General features: G+C 33.4%; 1 protein-coding gene and 1 long non-coding RNA gene across 8 annotated transcripts in view; both read right to left on the bottom strand.

Annotated features, from left to right (window-relative positions):
* Positions 1–4,612: 4,612 nt before the first annotated feature.
* Positions 4,613–6,519, bottom strand: LOC138335409 (uncharacterized). The gene is made up of 3 exons (XR_011210278.1): positions 6,486–6,519; positions 5,366–5,389; positions 4,613–4,708 (listed from the first exon to the last, which is right to left on the bottom strand). It is a non-coding gene; the product is annotated as an uncharacterized lncRNA (long non-coding RNA).
* A 1,851-nt stretch (positions 6,520–8,370) lies between these two features.
* Positions 8,371–24,031, bottom strand: part of LOC138335410 (prisilkin-39-like) — a 38,657-nt gene continuing 22,996 nt past the window's right edge. The window contains exons 18-28 of one of the 7 annotated variants that reach the window (XM_069284480.1): positions 21,510–21,551; positions 19,858–19,875; positions 18,896–18,910; positions 15,618–15,653; positions 14,762–14,794; positions 14,405–14,428; positions 13,069–13,098; positions 12,090–12,125; positions 10,827–10,853; positions 9,850–9,885; positions 8,371–8,614 (exon numbers count right to left, since the gene is read on the bottom strand). In XM_069284480.1, coding sequence (XP_069140581.1) covers positions 8,573–8,614; positions 9,850–9,885; positions 10,827–10,853; positions 12,090–12,125; positions 13,069–13,098; positions 14,405–14,428; positions 14,762–14,794; positions 15,618–15,653; positions 18,896–18,910; positions 19,858–19,875; positions 21,510–21,551 — 339 coding nt within the window. In that variant the 3' untranslated portion in view covers positions 8,371–8,572. The remainder of the gene's footprint in view (positions 8,615–9,849; positions 9,886–10,826; positions 10,854–12,089; positions 12,126–13,068; positions 13,099–14,404; positions 14,429–14,761; positions 14,795–15,617; positions 15,654–18,895; positions 18,911–19,857; positions 19,876–21,509; positions 21,552–24,031) is intronic. The other 6 variants (XM_069284482.1, XM_069284481.1, XM_069284483.1 and 3 more) reach the window with 6 other exon arrangements.

Here is a 24,031-nt window from a genome sequence, read left to right on the forward strand (position 1 = left end):
CTATAAATCAGCTTGATTATGTGAAATCACTAAATATCGGATGGATTATGTGAAATCACTGGGTATCAGGCGGATTATGTGAAATCACTGGATATCGGATGGATTATGTGAAATCACTGGGTATCAGGCGGATTATGTAAAATCACTGGATATCAGTCGGATTATGTGAAATCACTGGATGTCAGGCGGATTATGTGATATCACATGTGGATTATGTGAAATCATTGGATATCAGGCGGAATATGTGAAATCACCGGATATCAGTCGGATTATGTGAAATCACTGGATATCAGTCGGATTATGTGAAATCACTGGATATCAGATGGATTATGTGAAAACACTGGATATCAGGTGGATTATGTGAAAACACTTGGTATTAGGTAATAATGTGGTAAGCTGTCCATATATTAAACTCATGGAAATGATTATCTTTCTCAAATAGCGCCGTGAAACTTCGTGAAACTGTTAACAGCAGATTATTTTAGATAAACTATACAGATAATTTAGTCGTAGAAATGATTACCTGTCTTCAATACGGTCGTTAAACTGTTCATAGTAGTTTATTTTAGGTAGACTTCACAGGTAATATACTCGTGAAAATGATATCTCTGTTTCCAAAACTGTCGTCGTGAAAATACTGTTTACGTATGCCTTGCGGATATGATATTAGACTCTTGGAAATTAATGTTTGGGACTTTCTGCTTCTGAGTATTTTTTTCATATTGGACCTTCTGCCTCAAATAGTACAATCATGCATCTATAATATTTATTCGGGCCCATCTCTCGCCTGGTTCTCTAAAAGAATTCAGGACTCATCTGGCTATGGATTTATAGTATGGTCAAACTTGACCGAAACTTTATTTTGTATCATACATTTACAGTGCTTAGTGTAAGATCGTTTATCATTTCGTTCTTCAGTAGGATTCAGGGCTCTCCTCGTTACTCTAGCCGGTCTCATCACAGGACTTTGGCTGGTCCTCCATATAAGTACCAGGATTTGGTTTGGTTTGGTTTGTTTATTTATTACGTCCTATTAACAGCCAGGGTCATGTAAGGACGTGCCAGGTTTGTTGGTGGAGGAAAGCCGGAGTACCCGGAGAAAAACCACCGATCAACGGTCAGTACCTGCCAACTGCCCAACATGGGATTCGAACCCGCTTCCTAGAGGTGGAGGGCTTGTGGTAATATTTCGGGACATCTTAACCAATCGGCCACCGCGGCCTCAATAGTACCAGGAATAATTTCCCGTATCAAAGGAGGGGTGTCAATTTGGGCCTTCTGGTGGCCGTGACCGATAAGCATTATTTTTGTTTGCATACATGTTTGTTTGTATACCATATGATTAATTGTTTTTTATGAATTATAATACATTTATGTGTTAATAATAAAACATTTTGGAAAATATAACTTAAATGTCTAAAAATAAATCACAGTGACCTAATTTTGTAAAATGTCAATTATGTTAAAAAGTTTATCTGGTGTCATAATATATCAGAAAACAAATGTTATATATCATATTAAATTGCATCAAACATATACAAAAAAAAGATATTGTGTCGCAAACTTTCATCCACTTATTCACATGCAAAGGTATATTTAACTAATAGCATTACCTATTTTTTTATAAAAGAGAAAAAAGGCAGATGAGAGAAGGAATATAGCAAAAGATGTGCAGGGAAGAGAAGCAAATGGTGGGGGAAATTGGGGAAGAAAGAAAAATAGAGACAGGGCTAAGGAAAGCAGGGGGGTAGAAGGACAGAATGCACTTTTTAATTCCTTTGATTGTTGTTATTTATAAATGCGTATCTATCTCCAAAACTGTTGTAAAACTGTTGATACTAGTTTATTTTAGGTAAGCTGACCAGATGTTAACTTATTAAATGGTTATCTATCTCCAAAACTGTTAATAGTAGTTTATTTCAGATAAGTTGCCCAGATTTTAAACTCGTGGAAATGTTTATCTATCTCCAAAACTGTCGTTGTGAAACTGTGTCCTGAGTCTCGCAACAAAATAAACCTTGTATTGTAAGATACTAACCATGTATTCTCAATTTATTTTAGGTAAGTTGCCCACATTTCACACTAGAGAAAGTAATTATCTATCTCTAAACCTGTTAATAATAATAGTTAATTTAAGGTAATGCACACACATATTAAACTCGTGAAAATGATTATCTTTCTCCATACCTGGTAATAGTAGTTACTTTAAGGCAATTCACCCATATATAAAACTCGTGGAAATGATTTAGATATCTCCAAAACTGTCGTCAACCTTCCACAGTAGTTTATGTACACTGCAATCGAGACATGGTTGACACTTAACGTGGACGACACGTGATTTGTTTCACCTTAGGCTGTTTAATTGGACACGACAAATGACCGTGACTGGACTGCTAATACCATCGCTCTGTTTTGTATAGACAATAAATCATACTGTCCCATCAGGTAACGGTCGTACAATCCTCTTCGATCATCAAACAACATGTATTTTTCCTTTGTTGCATCAGGTATAGCATTACAAACAAATTCATCATCTTTTCATTGTGATTGAGAAGAGTATATTTCTTTCAAATTCATTTCAAACAGACAAACTTATCATAAATCAAAACAGTTAATTCAATGTCCATTGCTTAAACTGTAAGTCACTTAACACAATTTGTGTTAACATAAAGCTTTTTAACTTATACGATCGAGGGAAATTCAAACAAATGAAATATGTCCTCGGAAAAAAGAAATTGTTGACTCTGACTGCAAACTCCTTAATCGGGATCTAACAGATCGGGTATATTTGTTTTCTGAGTGGGATTCCGCTTTTTGTTTTCTTGATTCCGAAAAGTCTCTTCATCCAATTTTGTAGACACACGCTGTGATAAGTAGGTGTTTTATTCTTCGGATGTGTAATAAATGTTCTTTAAAACATAAACCATGATTTCAGCCACATAGCAAGACGTATATTAATATTTGAAACTTGCATTAATGTTAGATATTAATTTATAGCCGAAGCATACACCTGATTGTGCTAAATTAGGGTTGTATGAAGATATGGTGTTTGATATTCGCTGTTATATTAAGATATTTTCTACAAATTATTAAAGCTATTTCCATAGCTAATTTAATTCTCTAAGAAATATCAAAAAACGGTAAATATTGTTTAAAGATTGAATCATTCTGAAAAGTATTTTACGGTAAAATTTACACTACAAAAAAAACTTTCTTCTTTTAGAGCGCTAGAGTATGCTTATAGGTGTAATATTGAATATAAACAAAAATCTGATCACATGACTTTCCATGGCGATAAATCACGTGACAGACTTGACATGTTTATGACAGTAGCGCAATCTTTTGTATCCATTATGAAACACTAAAGCTATATCACGGTCTCCCTAAATTCCAGTTATGTGTACCATAACTTGGGGAAAATTTGACATATTTGTTTTTCTTCAGTAAACTATTGAAAAGCAAATGGTTTGAGGAATTAAGTCGTTAAATCCTTCAAATGGACAGATACATATAAATGTTGCCTTTATATACGTTAGTTACCACACCGAAGTGTTGCTGTGTAAAATTCTTCTTATGTATGTTTAGATAGAAACGTACCTGTGGAAATGACTTTACAATTACTAATAATACTGGAAAAAATGTGAAATAAAATTTAGACAATACGTTGGCTTCTTTAACTGTATAGTAGATGTAATTGTAATGATTTTTTGCGGTATTGTAAGTATGTAAAATTAAAACTTATGCATTGTAAGTATTGTTATTCTCAAAATGTTCGTAATTTTGGCGGTGAGTAATTTTTAATAACTTTAATTGTATTTTAATACCGTGAAACTACACCATAAAATGACTTCCAACTTTGCTACTATGCTTAGACCGTTACTATTGTAACTATAACCATGTCTATCGTTTTTTTATTTAAGTATTAAGCTATTATGAAATATATGGTTTACATAGATGCCAGAGATTTAATTAATTTACTTGAAAAACTGTAAATATAAGGAATAGATGTTTATTTTGTTGAGGTTATGAGGGTATAATGATAATGGAGCCCGTGTAAATTTTATGTAACCCGGCTTCGCCGGGGTTACATAATTTACACGTGCTCCATTATCATTATACCCTCATAACCTCAACAAAATAAGCATCTATTCCTTAAGCCAGAGATTTACAGGCAATTTTCATAATGTGTGTTTGGGTATTATGACAAGCGAATGAAAATATAAATCCCAGGGAAATATAGAAAAATGTTAAATGATTTTCATATACACGCTTTCAAATGACGTTCGTGGTGTAAATGATGACGTCATTGTGGATCGTTGTAATTTTTCCGTCTTAGCATATTACAGTTACCTCCCTTGCTGGTAGGTATCAATTGTGACGTCATTATTTTGTGAGCGAAACTCACGTCGTTTTCTCTGAAAAGTATCACAGTGCGCTCAAAGCATGACGTCACAATCCATACCTATCCGCACGGACAGATAACTAATATATGCAAATAATACGGAATTGATTGTCAGAGGTGATATCAATGATTCATCAATAAATATAAAATTGTCGTGACTGACTTATTTACTAATAATATAATTCTGCACATAAAACAATAAGAAATTCATCTGCTTTAAAAAAAATTTAATTTTCATCTTCGGGCGTCGTGAAGTTCGTTTACACGAATTGTTTCTGTCTTTCCATCTGTCATCTAATAAGCACCCTGTAAAATAAGAAAAATAATTGGAAATAAATTACAATTGGTCAATCCTACTCAGGAACAATACAAGAATACTATTTTTTTTAACAAAAGCTTATATCACTTTCTACGGTAGTTAAAAAACTGCTCAAAACGTTTTCCCAAATAGGAAGCTACGTCATTACGTCCCTTTGTTGGACGCCGATAGCCGTCGGGCGGCGCTGCCTATTTTTGATATTTCGGGTTGGAAGCAAATGTAAACAAGGACACGCCGCATCGTACACATACTCAGCACTATGATGCACAATTCTGATTATCTTTATTACCTCTAAAGTGAACAGTACACTGTTATAATAAAACTCTCGGGAAATCTACGTCATTCACATTCACTGTTTCATAGCATTTGTTTCGTATATTAATGGGAAAATACCCATCACCAATTGAAATTGAATTGAAACTAATACAATTCGAATAACGTAATACAAGACGATAAGCTATCGGTCATATTGTTGTCTGAATATCTAGGTTTATAAATGGTGGGATTATAAACGGAAAATTTATCAAAGACAAAATGTGATTTAAAGAAACTAGTTAGAATTTGCTGTCTGGCGATTGGAGGGCACAATCTAAAAGGAATTCAACTAATTGTATCGATGGAAGATATTTAAATGCAGTACTTACGGCTATTGGGAGACCTCCATATTGCTAGAAAAAGACAATACAAAGTATTGTTAAGAAGTAAGTATCGGACGCACAATTAAAACCAATTAATCTATAAATACTACATAGCAAAAAAAAAAGGTATTTCCTTGTATCGAAACATATGTGTTATTCAATATCCCCACCCCCCGAAAATAACAGGACCCAATGATATGAATACTATTAATTTTAAGTTTAAGATTTCTCTGTGAACAGATGTTAAAGATGCTCCATCGCCGACGAAATGCATTTTTGTGTTAATTAGACATTTGTAAACACGATTGAGTACCAGTTACTGTATACTCTGTCGACGATGGAGCATCTTTAAACAAAACCATTGGAATGGTTGGTGAGTACGTTCCGATATATCTATCAAATCTAATGTGAAAGTAGCGAGTGTGTATGCAATCTTAGCAGCATACAATAGGATTATGAGATAAACAGAATGCTGTGAACTAAGCAGGACTGGTGGTGATGTTTTTTTTATATGCTATTAAAGTTACTTTTTCGATAGTTTACGGATCATTATTAACCAATCAGAACGAAGAATAACATTAACTTTTGTTAAATTTTCAAGATTTTTTTTCTGATATACAACTAAAAGCTCTGAAAACAAAGAAATGTTCGTTAGCAATTATAAGAAATTCGGAAGACTAACTTCGATTTGTTTTCTTTTATTTCATAATTAGTTAAGAATTAATAACTTTTTTTTTGTTGTATTCATTTTACTGATATCCTTAAACAGATTCGCAGAAAAGAGTACAATGCTTTTCTATTTTTCCACACCTAATCTCAAATGAGCATACTTACTAATTATTACTAAATACTTATGCTGTTTTGTATTTATTTTGTTAAGTTTTGGATGGGTTAGGTGTGTGTCTGTTTTATTGTTCAGAAACAGAAGTGTAGTTTGATAATTTGTTAAAAAAGACGAATACATCTCAAAAATATTGTTTTTCCAAGCAAGATATAAATGAAATGGAAAGACCACAGGAGGTTTTTTTTATTGAACTGATTTTTTTAAGATTATTCTCTGATAGGGTACGTAGACACGTAACATTTTACATAAGATATAATATTGTCTATTTTGATTATTACTTACAAATGATTGAGTTCCTCCGAACAATGATGCGCCCTATCGGAAAAATAAAAATCAGTGATGAGCTTTATTAATTACAACATCCTGTCATTCTTAACTACAAATGTATAAAAAGAATAGCTTGGCAGCAATCGGTTTTAATGGATGTAAAAAATGGAAAGACCAATAAAATCTTTCGGTATAATGAATATTTTTTTAGGATTGATTATTCTCTTCCTGGTTCGTAGATACATAGCATTGTATATAAATCATCATATTATAAATTTTGTATTATTACTAACAAATGTTTGTTGTTGGAATCCTTGCATTGCTGCGCCCTATCGGAATAGAAAAATCAGTAAATGAGCTTTCAAAATTACACATGAAATCAAACATAAGCAAAAGATGAGTGACAAGAGATAATAAGCGTCTTTAGATATGTCCAAAAAGAAATAAAGCTTAAATTTAAAAAGACGTATAGAGCCCAAGTCTTTGATTTAAAGATACTTATAATAACATGCTCTTTAAAGCTTGCATTTTTCATTCAAATGACCTACAAGTGCCAACTGATTAAAAATACATATCCTTTGCTTATTTTCACTTTTGCCTACGCATTTTGTGAGAAAATATGCAATGTTGAGCTTTGATATAAGAGCAAGGAGGACAATAATAAGGCAATACGTTACATTTGATATACTAGATATATCAATCTAATATCAAAATAAGTTTAAATGCCCTATTTACCGTCATTCAACGAAATATCTGTGCTTTCAACATTGAAATACTTCATAGAATTATTCAATGAATAAATTACGAGATAATGGAATACAACTGTGTGTGTAGTTGATTTTTATCTGCAGTGAAATCAGGTTAAATTGAAGAATTAATGGGAAATCTTATTCATAAATTATCAAGATATTCATGTAACCAAGGTAAAAAGACTGCAAATTAAGTGGGTTCTACTGACGAAGGGATATAGCGCAATATATTACAGCTGTTTTTAAAGCTATCGATCGCGAAACGGCTTTTATTTTTAAAAATGTAACTGTAACAGCGTGTTTTAAAATTTTGTAGAGTTCCAAAAGATATCAGCTTACCGTTGACATTACACTTATCACACTGTACAATTTTAAAAAGATAAAGTAAATGTAAATATGAATAACGCGGGTCGTCTTATGGTACTAGGGAGTTGGCTTGTTTCCTGTCGTCGTACTAATTACCGTGCGCGAAACAGTGAAAAGAAACTTCATTCTCAACATTGATTTACACACGAAATCTTGCATTTTTTTGATGTTGTAACTTCATTTTGGGGTATTAAGAACACGTTCTTTTTCAAAGTATATTATTCTGTCAAAGTAAAATTGTAGGGTGAATTCGCGACTCGAATTCTGGTCCTATTTTTAATGCAAATTTTGTATACATATCATACAAGATTACCACGAATCACAGCGAGAGCCGTCAGTCAACATACATATATAAATATCATACTTGATTACCACGAATTACAGCGAGAGCCGTCAGTCAACATACATATATAGGGATGTATCTCCATAATTAGCAGAATGTTGTGACAAGGATTATACTCAATTACAGAGAAGTTAACCTGGATATACCTGTGAATATTCCATAAGGGTATCATTTATGTATAACATGTACATGTTTGGAAATAATATTACATGGACAAATCTTTTATTTTGTAACTCTTTTTGTGATGTCAGTTATGTTCTTGATTTTTTTTATTAATAATATCCATATAATAATAATATATAATGTATAAGTAAATAATTAACACATCAAACGTAAAATCAATATTTGGTCCTGACTTCAAAAACTTAAAAATTCCTTTCTCTCTTTTTGACAAACATATATACATGTACATAAAAACACATAAATGATAACTAAGGTTGCTAGTTGTAGTTCAATCATGATTACCATGAATTACAGCGAAAGCTGTCAGTCAACATACCTATATAAATATCATGCGTGATTACCACAAATTATTGAAATTATTATCTTCAATCGCCAACTTAGAGACATACAGTCACTTCTGTGCTCGTTTCATGAGATAAACCAAATCTTTTTATCATGTTATTGTTAATTAGAACTATACATTAAAACACTCGTACCTGCATGGGATCATATCCAAAGCCCATCTGAAACATAAAATATTTAGTGTTACATACACATACTTGATTATAATACTCCGACTCAACCGTCTGATATCTAATATTCCGGCTGACGTGTTTTGCATTTGCATATTGCAGAATTATCTGTCCTTGCGTGTAAGTATTAATTATGACATCATGTGTTTGCGAGTGAAACGCCATACTTTTCAGAAAAAACAACGTGATTTTGTTTGCTCACAAAATAATGACGTCACAATTGATGCCTGCTTGCATGGGAGGTAACTCTGTAATATGCAAATATTCCGACATTTCATTGCAAACGGCATGAGGTAATTTATTCCGTATCAGATATTCGGGCTGGTATATGTTATACCCAAACCGCGCTTCATTCTTCACTTGTATGATAGCGTATGAATAGTGCATGGGTAATACTTTATTTCACGTGCAATGCTCTGTCTGTCGTGTAATTCTTCGTTTCACGTGTAATACTCAATTTCACGCGTAGTATTCCACCTCGAGTGTTATACTACGTTTCACGTGTAAAATATCAACGTGTAATGAACAAGTCCCACGCTCAAGAACAGGTGGGACCTAAAGTTTAAACTTTAGCCACGTCATAAATGTGTAAAGCCTCGAAAATTGTATGTTTTGTAAGATAAAAACACGTCCATCGATTTTGGTCGATTATACGAAACTATATATGAAAATGGAATGATGTGAATTATGTAATTTCATGTTCTTCGTTATAAGAATTCAACAGGTTCGATCGATCCTCGATGTTAGAAAAAGAAATTCGAAAAGACGGGAGGACGAGCATCCTCTATACTCCAGGGGTTCCGATCACTTACGATCTCTACACCCTTGTACTATCTCATAGTAAAATTGGAGGCAACTCAGGGGGAAATCTGAACAGAACAGAACAGTTAATTTAGTCGTTTGATGTACATCAAAAGAGCCGTATAACAGTTCACTGTGGTTGGCTGTGTGGCTTTCATGTTGGGCGTCGCTCTCTCCGTAATCTTCAAAGGAAATCCTTGCAGGCCTTTTATTGGTTCAGACCCCCCGCCCCCCCCCCCTCCCTGAGTTGCCTCCAGTTTTACTATGAGATAGTCCAGGGGTGTAGAGATTGTAAGTGATCGGAACCCCTTGGGTATCGAGGATGTAGGACGAGATGAACGAAACAGGTGATGGAGGATGCTTGGCAATTTCATTTTGAACGATTTTTTTGTTGTTGCTACATTAGAAATAAACAAATGTCTCACGTTAGCTGCTCCATTCAATAATCCACCAGTACCAGCCTACAGACAAACAGCAGGCTTATAATGATAATACAGTTGTATTGGTTGTTCATATCAACCAAAAACATAAAAAGTACCACAAAAATCTGGCTGTATAATTTATTTGCGTTGTTCCTTTACTAAGTGTATTATTTTCAGTGAAGAATAGTTGTATTAGGTGAGGTTTGCATAAATACATCATATCATTTTACCAATCGCTTCAAGGTTCTTATGTAATGGTAGATGTATGATTTTAATCTTTTGAAAGCATGAATTAACTATCTAATTATCATATATATATATATATATATATGTATCAATAAGAACGGATCTCTATAGGATAACGAGACAGCTAGCGACTTGACTAGCGTCAAAGTTTTCCAAAAAAACATACATCTAATTTATTTGCAAATGATATTCATAAACTATCTCTAAGATGTTTAAGTAATCAGCCTTTTGTAAGAGTAATTGAAATTTACGAAGTAAGCTATACCATTCAATAATTACAATTCATAAAAGTCTCCGATTTCTCGAAACAAAAGTACAGAATAAGTCAAAACTTTTTTGAGTTTTTCTCCTTATGCAACTGAAGTGAAACATTTTGACTAAGACGGATGTTGACTGCAATTTGTTTTTGAGAAATCGGGGCCTTATTTCGTAACAACAAGATTATATTACATAAGTCATATTGTTTTGGTGATCTACCATTGACGGTATCGATTAATAAATATTAATTTTTGTTGCTAGTTGTAGTTCAATCATGATTACCATGAATTACAGCGAAAGCTGTCAGTCAACATACCTATATAAATATCATGCGTGATTACCACAAATTATTGAAATTATTATCTTCAATCGCCAACTTAGAGACATACAGTCACTTCTGTGCTCGTTTCATGAGATAAACCAAATCTTTTTATCATGTTATTGTTAATTAGAACTATACATTAAAACACTCGTACCTGCGTGGGATCATATCCAAAGCCCATCTGAAACATAAAATATTTAGTGTTACATACACATACTTGATTATAATACTCCGACTCAACCGTCTGATATCTAATATTCCGGCTGACGTGTTTTGCATTTGCATATTGCAGAATTATCTGTCCTTGCGTGTAAGTATTAATTATGACATCATGTGTTTGCGAGTGAAACGCCATACTTTTCAGAAAAAACAACGTGATTTTGTTTGCTCACAAAATAATGACGTCACAATTGATGCCTGCTTGCATGGGAGGTAACTCTGTAATATGCAAATATTCCGACATTTCATTGCAAACGGCATGAGGTAATTTATTCCGTATCAGATATTCGGGCTGGTATATGTTATACCCAAACCGCGCTTCATTCTTCACTTGTATGATAGCGTATGAATAGTGCATGGGTAATACTTTATTTCACGTGCAATGCTCTGTCTGTCGTGTAATTCTTCGTTTCACGTGTAATACTCAATTTCACGCGTAGTATTCCACCTCGAGTGTTATACTACGTTTCACGTGTAAAATATCTACGTGTAATGAACAAGTCCCACGCTCAAGAACAGGTGGGACCTAAAGTTTAAACTTTAGCCACGTCATAAATGTGTAAAGCCTCGAAAATTGTATGTTTTGTAAGATAAAAACACGTCCATCGATTTTGGTCGATTATACGAAACTATATATGAAAATGGAATGATGTAAATTATGTAATTTCATGTTCTTCGTTATAAGAATTCAACAGGTTCGATCGATCCTCGATGTTAGAAAAAGAAATTCGAAAAGACGGGAGGACGAGCATCCTCTATACTCCAGGGGTTCCGATCACTTACGATCTCTACACCCTTGTACTATCTCATAGTAAAATTGGAGGCAACTCAGGGGGAAATCTGAACAGAACAGAACAGTTAATTTAGTCGTTTGATGTACATCAAAAGAGCCGTATAACAGTTCACTGTGGTTGGCTGTGTGGCTTTCATGTTGGGCGTCGCTCTCTCCGTAATCTTCAAAGGAAATCCTTGCAGGCCTTTTATTGGTTCAGACCCCCCCCCCCCCCCCCCCTCCCTGAGTTGCCTCCAGTTTTACTATGAGATAGTCCAGGGGTGTAGAGATTGTAAGTGATCGGAACCCCTTGGGTATCGAGGATGTAGGACGAGATGAACGAAACAGGTGATGGAGGATGCTTGGCAATTTCATTTTGAACGATTTTTTTGTTGTTGCTACATTAGAAATAAACAAATGTCTCACGTTAGCTGCTCCATTCAATAATCCACCAGTACCAGCCTACAGACAAACAGCAGGCTTATAATGATAATACAGTTGTATTGGTTGTTCATATCAACCAAAAACATAAAAAGTACCACAAAAATCTGGCTGTATAATTTATTTGCGTTGTTCCTTTACTAAGTGTATTATTTTCAGTGAAGAATAGTTGTATTAGGTGAGGTTTGCATAAATACATCATATCATTTTACCAATCGCTTCAAGGTTCTTATGTAATGGTAGATGTATGATTTTAATCTTTTGAAAGCATGAATTAACTATCTAATTATCATATATATATATATATATATATATGTATCAATAAGAACGGATCTCTATAGGATAACGAGACAGCTAGCGACTTGACTAGCGTCAAAGTTTTCCAAAAAAACATACATCTAATTTATTTGCAAATGATATTCATAAACTATCTCTAAGATGTTTAAGTAATCAGCCTTTTGTAAGAGTAATTGAAATTTACGAAGTAAGCTATACCATTCAATAATTACAATCCATAAAAGTCTCCGATTTCTCGAAACAAAAGTACAGAATAAGTCAAAACTTTTTTGAGTTTTTCTCCTTATGCAACTGAAGTGAAACATTTTGACTAAGACGGATGTTGACTGCAATTTGTTTTTGAGAAATCGGGGCCTTATTTCGTAACAACAAGATTATATTACATAAGTCATATTGTTTTGGTGATCTACCATTGACGGTATCGATTAATAAATATTAATTTTTGTTGCTAGTTGTAGTTCAATCATGATTACCATGAATTACAGCGAAAGCTGTCAGTCAACATACCTATATAAATATCATGCGTGATTACCACAAATTATTGAAATTATTATCTTCAATCGCCAACTTAGAGACATACAGTCACTTCTGTGCTCGTTTCATGAGATAAACCAAATCTTTTTATCATGTTATTGTTAATTAGAACTATACATTAAAACACTCGTACCTGCATCATGGGATCATATCCAAAGCCCATCTGAAACATAAAATATTTAGTGTTACATACACATACTTGATTATAATACTCCGACTCAACCGTCTGATATCTAATATTCCGGCTGACGTGTTTTGCATTTGCATATTGCAGAATTATCTGTCCTTGCGTGTAAGTATTAATTATGACATCATGTGTTTGCGAGTGAAACGCCATACTTTTCAGAAAAAACAACGTGATTTTGTTTGCTCACAAAATAATGACGTCACAATTGATGCCTGCTTGCATGGGAGGTTACTCTGTAATATGCAAATATTCCGACATTTCATTGCAAACGGCATGAGGTAATTTATTCCGTATCAGATATTCGGGCTGGTATATGTTATACCCAAACCGCACGTCATTCTTCACTTGTATGATAGCGTATGAATAGTGCATGGGTAATACTTTATTTCACGTGTAATACTCTGTCTGTCGTGTAATTCTTCGTTTCACGTGTAATACTCAATTTCACGCGTAGTATTCCATCTCGAGTGTTATACTACGTTTCACGTGTAAAATATCAACGTGTAATGAACAAGTCCCACGCTCAAGAACAGGTGGGACCTAAAGTTTAAACTTTAGCCACGTCATAAATGTGTAAAGCCTCGAAAATTGTATGTTTTGTAAGATAAAAACACGTCCATCGATTTTGGTCGATTATACGAAACTATTTATGAAAATGGAATTATGTGAATTATGTAATTTCATGTTCTTCGTTATAATAATTCAACAGGTTCGATCGATCCTCGATGTTAGAAAAAGAAATTCGAAAAGACGGGAGGACGAGCATCCTCTATACTCCAGGGGTTCCGATCACTTACGATCTCTACACCCTTGTACTATCTCAACATACGTCTAATTAATTTGCAATTGATATTTATAAACTATCTCTAAGCTATTTAAGTAATCAGCTTTTGCAAGAGTAATTGAAATTTACGAAGTAAGCTATACCATTGAATAATTACAATACATAAAAGTCTCCGATTTCTCGAAACAAAAGTACAGACTTAAAGTCAAAACTTTTTTTGAGTTTTTCTCCTTATGCAACTGAAGTGAAACATTTTGACTAAGACGGATGTTGACTGCAATTTGTTTTTGAGAAATCGGGGCCTTATTTCGTAACAACAAGATTATATTACATAAGTCATATTGTTTTGGTGATCTACCATTGACGGTATCGATTAATAAATATTAATTTTTGTACGAAATCTCAAATGTGTCTGTTACTAACCACTAGACATTACAGAAGAGAACGGTTATAGGTCACGAGAGGTTAACGTATTGTAGGTATCATTAAATATCTTACATTGAATCCAGTAGCACCACCAGCCTAAAAAATAAAGTAATTGAAAAGTTTTACAGCGATAGTCGTCATACATACATGTCATACAGATTTATAGCGAGATTCGTCATACATATATCATACAGATTTGTAACGATAGTCGTCATACATACATATCATACAGATTTATAGCGAGACTCGTCATACATATATATCATATAGATTTAACGATAATCAATGGCCGTTCATAGATATTGATTTTCAATCGACAACATGTAGAGACATATACAGTTACTTCTGTGTCCATTTCATGAGATAAACCAAATATCTTTATCCTGTTATTGAAACGTTAATTTTAACTATACATTAAAACATTCGTACCTGGAATCCTGCATTATATCCATAGGCAGGAGACTGAAACAGAAAGTATTAAGTGTATAGCTACATAAGTGTATCATAATCATACTTGATTGCAACACTCCGACTCAAATGTCTTATCTCTAATACTACTCATGTACATAATATCCGACATGTTACTGCAAACGACATGAGGTAATCTACTCCGTATCAGACATTCGTGCTGTGTTTTTTTCACTCGTGTGATTAACTTTTGAATCGTACATTGGTAACACTTAATCTCACGTGTAATGCTCTGACGTAATACACCGCTTCTCGTTTCATACTCCATTTCACGTGTAATACTCAGTATCGCGTGTAATAAACCGTCGCATGTGTAATACTCCGTCGTACGTGTAACACATCATCGGACGTGTAAGACATCGTCGCACTGTAATACTCAGTCTCACGTGTAACACTACGTCGTGTGTGTAAAACAACATCGTACGTGTAACACTACGTCTCACGTGTAATACTCCGTCGTACGTGTAACACAAAATCGTACGTGTTAAATACCATAGTACGTGTAACACATCGTCACACGTATAATACTCTGTCTCACGTGTAAAACTGTGACATATGATACACCAATACTGTTTTTAAAATTTTGCACGCCATGAATGTTTAAAGCATCGACAATTTTATGTTCATTGATTCTGGTCAATCATACAGAATTATTTACAAATATGGAACTATAAATATTTCTTATGTTCTCCATATTATGTGTAAAACGCGTAAGCTTATAATTCGGACAGATGAGAAAAGGAGGATAACGAATTTGTAGTTGCAGGATGCTTTTAAATTTTATTTTTTATATATAAGAAATAAATAAACGTCTTACACCAATTCCTCCAGCGAAACTTCCTGCACCACCAGTCTAAAGAAAAACAGTATGCTTATATATAACAATGTAACCGGTTGTTCAATATAACAACACGCTAACAGCGAATACGTGAAAATCACAACACGCTAACAGCGGATACATGAAAATCACAACACGCTAACAGCGAATACGTGAAAATCATAACACGCTAACAGCGGATACATGAAAATCACAACACGCTAACAGCGGATACATGAAAATCACAACACGCTAACAGCGGATACATGAAAATCACAACACGCTAACAGCGGATACATGAAAATCACAACACGCTAACAGCGAATAGATGAAAATCACAACACGCTAACAGCGAATAGATGAATATCACAACACGCTAACAGCGAATACATGTAAATCACAACACGCTAACAGCGGATACATGAAAATCACAACACGCTAACAGCGAATACATGAATATCGCAACACGCTAACAGCGAATAGATGAATATCACAACACGCTAACAGCGGATACGTGAATATCACAACACGCTAACAGTGAATACATGAATATCACAACACGCTAACAGCGAATAGATGAATATCACAACACGCTAACAGCGGATACGTGAATATCACAACACGCTAACAGCGGATACGTGAATATCACAACACGCTAACAGCGAATACATGAATATCACAACACGCTAACAGCGAATACATGAATATCACAACACGCTAACAGCGAATAGATGAATATCACAACACGCTAACAGCGGATACGTGAATATCACAACACGCTAACAGCGGATACGTGAATATCACAACACGCTAACAGCGGATAGATGAATATCACAACACGCTAACAGCGGATAGATGAATATCACAACACGCTAACAGCGGATAGATGAATATCACAACACGCTAACAGCGAATAGATGAATATCACAACACGCTAACAGCGGATACGTTAATATCACAACACGCTAACAGCGGATAGATGAATATCACAACACGCTAACAGCGGATAGATGAATATCACAACACGCTAACAGCGGATACGTGAATATCACAACACGCTAACAGCGAATACATGAAAATCACAACACGCTAACAGCGAATACATGAAAATCACAACACGCTAACAGCGAATACATGAAAATCACAACACGCTAACAGCGAATACATGAATATCACAACACGCTAACAGCGAATAGATGAATATCACAACACGCTAACAGCGGATACATGAAAATCACAACACGCTAACAGCGAATACATGAAAATCACAACACGCTAACAGCGAATACGTGAAAATCACAACACGCTAACAGCGGATACATGAAAATCACAACACGCTAACAGTGATATCATGTTTATAGCGTAAATATTTTTCTTTCCCTTCAAGGTATAAATAAGTTGATTGTAATATATATGTAACAGCTTATACTTAAAACGTAGCAATTTCATTGGTCAATGTTATTTATAATAAAAGTCTCTCATATCGTATACTCTCAAACAATACCTTAGCGAGTTTGTATCATTTGATGATTATTAAACTGTATACATTAACACGTACATGTATGTAGGTTTAGTATATAAAATATATTACTTACTATATATATATATATTAACATGTATGTAGGTTTAGTATATAAAATATATTACTTACTATATATATATATATTAACATGTATGCAGGTTTAGTATATCTAATATATTGCTTATTAAATATACATTAACATGTATGCTGGTTTAGTATATCTAATATATTGCTTATTAAATATACATTAACATGTATGCTGGTTTAGTATATCTAATATATTGCTTATTAAATATACATTAACATGTATGCTGGTTTAGTATATCTAATATATTGCTTACTAAATATACATAAACATGTATGCAGGGTTAGTACATCTAATATATTGCTTACTAAATATACATTAACATGTATGCTGGTTTAGTATATCTAATATATTGCTTACTAAATATACATTAACATGTATGCAGGTTTAGTTATCTAATATATTGCTATTTACTATATACATTATCTAATATATTGCTTATAAAATACATTAACATGTATGCTGGTTTAGTATATCTAATATATTGCTTACTAAATATACATAAACATGTATGCAGGGTTAGTACATCTAATATATTGCTTATTAAATATACATTAACATGTATGCAGGTTTAGTATATCTAATATATTGCTTATTAAATATACATTAACATGTATGCAGGGTTTAGTATATCTAATATATTGCTTACTAAATATACATTAACATGTATGCAGGTTTAGTAGTATATCTAATATATTGCTTATTAAATATACATTAACATGTATGCTGGTTTAGTATATCTAATATATTGCTTATTAAATATACATTAACATGTATGCAGTTAGTTAGTATAATAATTGCTATTAAATATCATAACATGTATGCGGTTTAGTATATCTTATATTGCTTATAAATATACATTAACATGTATGCGGTTTAGTATATCTAATATATTGCTTATTAAATATACATTAACATGTATGCAGGGTTAGTACATCTAATATATTGCTTATTAAATATACATTAACATGTATGCAGGTTTAGTATATCTAATATATTGCTTATTAAATATACATTAACATTGTATACATGTAGGTTTAGTATATACATTAACATGTATGCAGGTTTAGTATATCTAATATATTGCTTACTAAATATGCATTAACATGTATGTAGGTTTAGTGTATAAACTATATTCATCAACACAATATACATTAACAGGTATATAGGCTATATATGTATAGCCTACTTACTATAAACCAAGAGAATTAGCCAGCTGCCTTTGTCTAAAACCGAAACTGTATCACATCCAAGCAGTAAGTGCTTGCTGATAGATTAGCAATCGATGTCTGTTATCATTTAGTTGTTTTTTTATTGTAATATTTCTGTCATGTGTTAAAAGATTTATAGCTCTAAACCCAGGTTTATGCAAAATTGATTCTACTTTACCCAGTTATGCTGTGGATTAACTACTGACCGAGTCAAGTATTTTTATAAATATGTACTTCTTATTTATGACTCCAACAATGTGACCCGTAAAGAGCAAAAGCAACCATTTCTACGGAAAATTATTTCCCTTCTCCTTAATAAGAACCATATTTGGTTAAAATCTGATGTGTAAATTGTGAATAGTAGCGATTACATAGGACGACGGCTGGGCAATGTGCTGTTTTCACGCTATGAATTATTATTACCGACAATACATATTAAAATAAATCTTTAAATACTTACAGTTCCAACCACTTCCTGAAACAAAATTTAAGTTAAAAACGTATTTAAAGATAATCTTTAAAATATTTTTTAAACGTTCGGCAAAGACGATAGCGCCATAGAAATAACCTTGCATACTTTAAATCGTATATCTAAATATATTAAATAGTAATTGTAGTTACTACGCTGCAAATGGCAAAGTAATTAAGACGTATGATAGAAAACAAATAATTTGCATGAGAAATATGTAAACAGAATTTTGCTGTCAGTGCGGAGTCATTGATGGGTATAAGTAAATTTCATACTATTAACTTCTTTTTGTCACCATAAAAGTTACTGTACCCATTTCCCAGTTATGCTTCATGTCACAACTTTTGGCCCGGACATTTTGAAGCGATATAATATTTGCCGGAATGGTGAATTGTAAATAAAATACACTGTATAGGTTTTCATAACCATGAGGTGTAGAAAAAAAAGTTTTTAAAAAATGATAAAAAAAATTCCGGAATCACAAGTAGGTTACCGATAGTTGTTTATAGTTGCATGTGAAAGCACATTCGGAACTCCTCGGATGTAACTGTCGTACATTGACCTCGGATGTGACACAGGGGCATCCATTTTGAAACCACGGGAATATTTTTATAACAACTGGTTGCCACCAAGGGCACAAGCCCTCGAAAAGTGTCAATTCATCGATGCTCTTTGTTGTCCGTCTCGAAGGAGAAATGATTACAATCAATGTCTTGAAATCCAACTATAGAAGTTCAACATTTCAATATCAATTCAATTTCTTAAGCGCAGTTAGGGCGTAATTACGTTTTCCGGCGAAGAAAATGAATGAAAAGAGAATGATTTTCTTACATATTCTTACACCTAACGCATCCGAGGTTATGTTTTACAACCGAGGAGTTCCGATTGTGTGAAAGCAAATAAATAACGATTAAGTGGAAGTAGAAATTCTTATATAAAAGTGATTTACGTACTAATGGTCCAGCAACCACCTGAAATGAAATCAAAACAAACGATAAATGCGTCAATGTTATTTAATTAGTTCAATAAATTTCATATTACGTAGCATAAGAGAGGAAACTTTCTGGCTCAGATGTGACGTCACGTCTCTATCTACCGAGACAATCATGCAACGTCATATTTTGCAAAATTACCTGTGACGTCAAAAAAGTGTTATTCATCTCGTGTCTTACAATATGTATGACATGGCTGTTAGCAATGACTGAACGAGCCAGCTATGTTATGAATGTTTCATGACAGTTTTATGTCTCCAATGGTCATGATTCTTGCTAAAAACTTTTTTGAAGGATTGACATGGATATTTCTATGCTAAGGAGTTTAACATGAAAAGAGGCCCTAAACGGTCACCTGAGTTCTGATACAGATATATAACCACTATATATTGGCCCCCATCAGACTCCTCAGTCAAGACAAATTATAAAATTTACGCATATAATTTCATAGTGTCAAATCGGACCAAAGTCACGAAAGATTTGAATATTTAGTTAATAAAAATAAAAAAAAACTTCATAAAGAAAGTAATTTTTACCAGTTTGACCCTTTAATTCATAAAAAAGATTTGATTGCATTGCACTTGTGAATTGTAAAAGATTTAGTCATTTTGAACCGTTTCGATAAGAAAGCATTTCGGCTCCGCCCTTCTGGCCCTTGGGATATTTAGATATAATGTTAAAATGCTATTTTAGGCTTATAATTCTGAGCATTGTTGAGCATTCCTATGGAAATTGAACATATAATGTTCATAAATATGTTTTTCCCTCTATAGACTTTAGTAAATTTGACCCTCCTCTTAGGGGGAAATCTGAGATCTCAGGGCCACGCAATTCACAATTTTTGTAGAAGATCTGAAGACCTGTCGATTTATGAAGACTTTTTGATTCCATTACATCTGTGAATTCAGACGATTTTTGGAATTTTAGTCAAATGGACGCCTGTTGACCACACCACTTTTGTCTCGGGGGACCAATTTGGATATGATAGTAATAATTCTAACCAAGTTTGGCATCTTTCCTATGGAAATTTAACAAATAATACTTACAATATGTTTTCCCATTACCATTATAAACTATACTGGATCTCACCCCAGGGCCATGAAATTCACATTACTGAAGAATTTTGCAAAGGGCCTTAAGACCCCTTCTATGCATGAAAAGTATTTGGTTCTACCACATCAGCGATTTAAGAAGAATAATCTTTTTATTTTAGTCAAATTTACCCATTTGAGGACCTCCCACAACCTTCCGGGTTTGGGGGCCAAATAATTCACCACTGTGATTAGCATTGTGCCTTAGAAGGTGTGTGCGAAATTTTATTTAATTTGCTGCAGTAGTTTTGGAGGAGTAGTCCAAAACCCCCACGACGACGGACAAAAAGTGACAAGTACTATAATAGGTCACCAAGCCTCAGGTGACCTAAATCCAGATGGTAATACCATTGTTTTAACAAGGATGCATTATTGATTATATATCGTTACAATTTCTGAATAAGACTGATTAAATATAATTTGAGCAGGGACAAAGAGGCACACTGTCAAACTTGTTAAATACAATCAGCTTGGCTAAAAAATATTCGTTTTCTTCAAATAAAGATAAAAATCAATACTCACTCCCGCTCCTCCCTGGTATCCGCCTCCGATGGCTGCATTGTACTAAAACAGAAACACGAAAAATGTACTTCAACATGGTTAAGGAATATTCCTATAGATTATAACATGCTGGTGTTATATCATTTATGACGATAAATGTATTATTTTATGTAAAAAATATCACTTATAATCATCTTCTAAACAATTAGTTTCAAATAATTTGTTTATTTCTGGGGGGTATCAATTAAGTTGTGATGCTTGTTTATCATTAGGTAATATAAAGCGTAAGAGACAACAATGATCTCTCAGACATTATCTAAAATCAGAATGTTAACAAGGAAATGATTATTTCTAAATGATATGAGAATTTCAGATAATTTTTGCTATTGTCATAAATTGCTGAGATATAAGTAACAGTGTTACGCATTGATGTCACTATTTTTTTTTTTTAATTACATCGGGGTATGAACGAAATTTTGTTTGCAAACAAACTTTATTTCATACCCTAATGAAATAATGAAATAGTAACATCAATGCTTATAATTCCTGACTACTTGGTAACATAAAATGCGTTTACACGTATTGTGACGTCACGATAACGTCGTGTTTCCGCGCCATTCTCGGATTTTGTTTTCGTAGCGGTATGAAACAAATGAATCGGGCAATCAGAAAGCCATATTTTATTTGAAAACAAGACATATTAATTATTATACTTTAAACTACTTTCAAAGAAAGAAAGATATATCAAGTATAGAAGTATAATTGTTCCGTCGATTTTTGCTTAGTTTCATTGATTTACGTTTCTGTCTAGTAATAGTGTTTGATATGCCCTTAGATAAATTGGACAGTATTCAACCTTTAAATCGATTTTCCATACATGAAAAATTACGTGATATTTTCAACATAAATTCCGTTGTTTGCATGTTTTATAGTAAAACCAGTCATATTTGTGAAACAAATGTTAAAATTTTACCAAAGAAATAGATATTTTGTTGACGCCGTGACGTCACGATGCTTTATTGCATGGGTAGCCATGCAATACAGCCTCAGGCGACATGAGTGTATTGCCCTGGACCAGCCAGTATTACACGTGTAGGTATGAAAGAAATATATATATATTATACAGAAAGTATAATAGATACTCATATAGCGACTTAGTAGTGAAAAAATGAGATGCAAACTTCAGGTTCACGCAATTGAACATTCTGAAATACTTCATTTAGTCAAGAATTTGATTAAGGTTTATGTTTAAGTAGACATAAGAAGTGATATATAGGTATACAAAATATTACTTGTATAAACAGAGTCTAATGACTGAAATCAGTATCACGGCTGCAGATATAAAAACGTAAATTCTTGAAATCGTAGATCAGAACATTTTCATATCAAAGTGATAGTAATCCTTTATCTTATTTTGATCAAGAACTTCTAAAATGATATATGGACAATACAGAATTAAGTCTTAGATTTCAGTGTATCTGAACGGTAAAAGTTTGTATATTTACAGTCGTGTGCCAAAAGTCTTGGTAATTTTTATTTTTCCCTATATATTCTATGTATTTTTATATTTTTTCTTGGATTTTTCCTTATCTCATCTAGGCGCGGATTTTAATCAAATTTGGTATACTTGTAGAGAAATTATCTATACTTTCAGCTAATAATATTTACATAATTTTCCTTTATGTACTTTTGGAGAAAACCGTATTTCATTACCATGCAATACTTTTTCGTTGCCATTTTGGTAAAAACAAAGAAGGAAATGACGTCATAAGTGTAAGTAGTGCACAAAAAAGATACATATTTTGTCAAATGGACGCCTGTTGACCACACCACTTTTGTCTCGGGGGACCAATTTGGATATGATAGTAATACTTCTAATCAAGTTTGGCATCTTTCCTATGGAAATTGAACAAATAATACTTACAATATGTTTTCCCATTACCATTATAAACTATACTGGATCTCACCCCAGGGCCATGAAATTCACATTACTGAAGAATTTTGCAAAGGGCCTTAAGACCCTTCTATGTATGAAAAGTATTTGATTCTAACACATCTGCGAGTTGAGAAAAAAATGTTTGAATTTTTTGTCAAATCTACCCCTTTTGGAACCTCCCAGAGCCTCCCGAAGGTGAGGGTCATATAATAAACAACTGTGATTGGCCTTATGCATTAGAAAGTGTGTGTAAATTTTCATTAGATTTGCATCAGTAGTTTTGGAGAAGTAGTACAAAATCCGTACGACGCTTGACGTCAGACAAAAGGGGATTAGAATACGTCAAAAAAGGTTCTATGCACCCGTCCTAACTTTATATATTACTATTGACGCGTAGATTGTTGTGTTGCTTGTATATTTTGATAAAATAAGCAAAAAATTGTACATTTCAGTTTGTAAGTCCACAGGGTTCAGAACATATCTGTGTCGCCAAATAACCATGCCATTATGTTTACTAGTGTTTAAAGCATGTAGTAGGAGTGCTGGTATGGACGCATTCGACTTTACAAAGACATACACATCGAGTCCTTTTTTTATCTTGTCAGGA

Source organism: Argopecten irradians, chromosome 11, assembly GCF_041381155.1.
Source record: "Argopecten irradians isolate NY chromosome 11, Ai_NY, whole genome shotgun sequence".
Taxonomy (NCBI): Eukaryota; Metazoa; Mollusca; class Bivalvia; order Pectinida; family Pectinidae; genus Argopecten; species Argopecten irradians.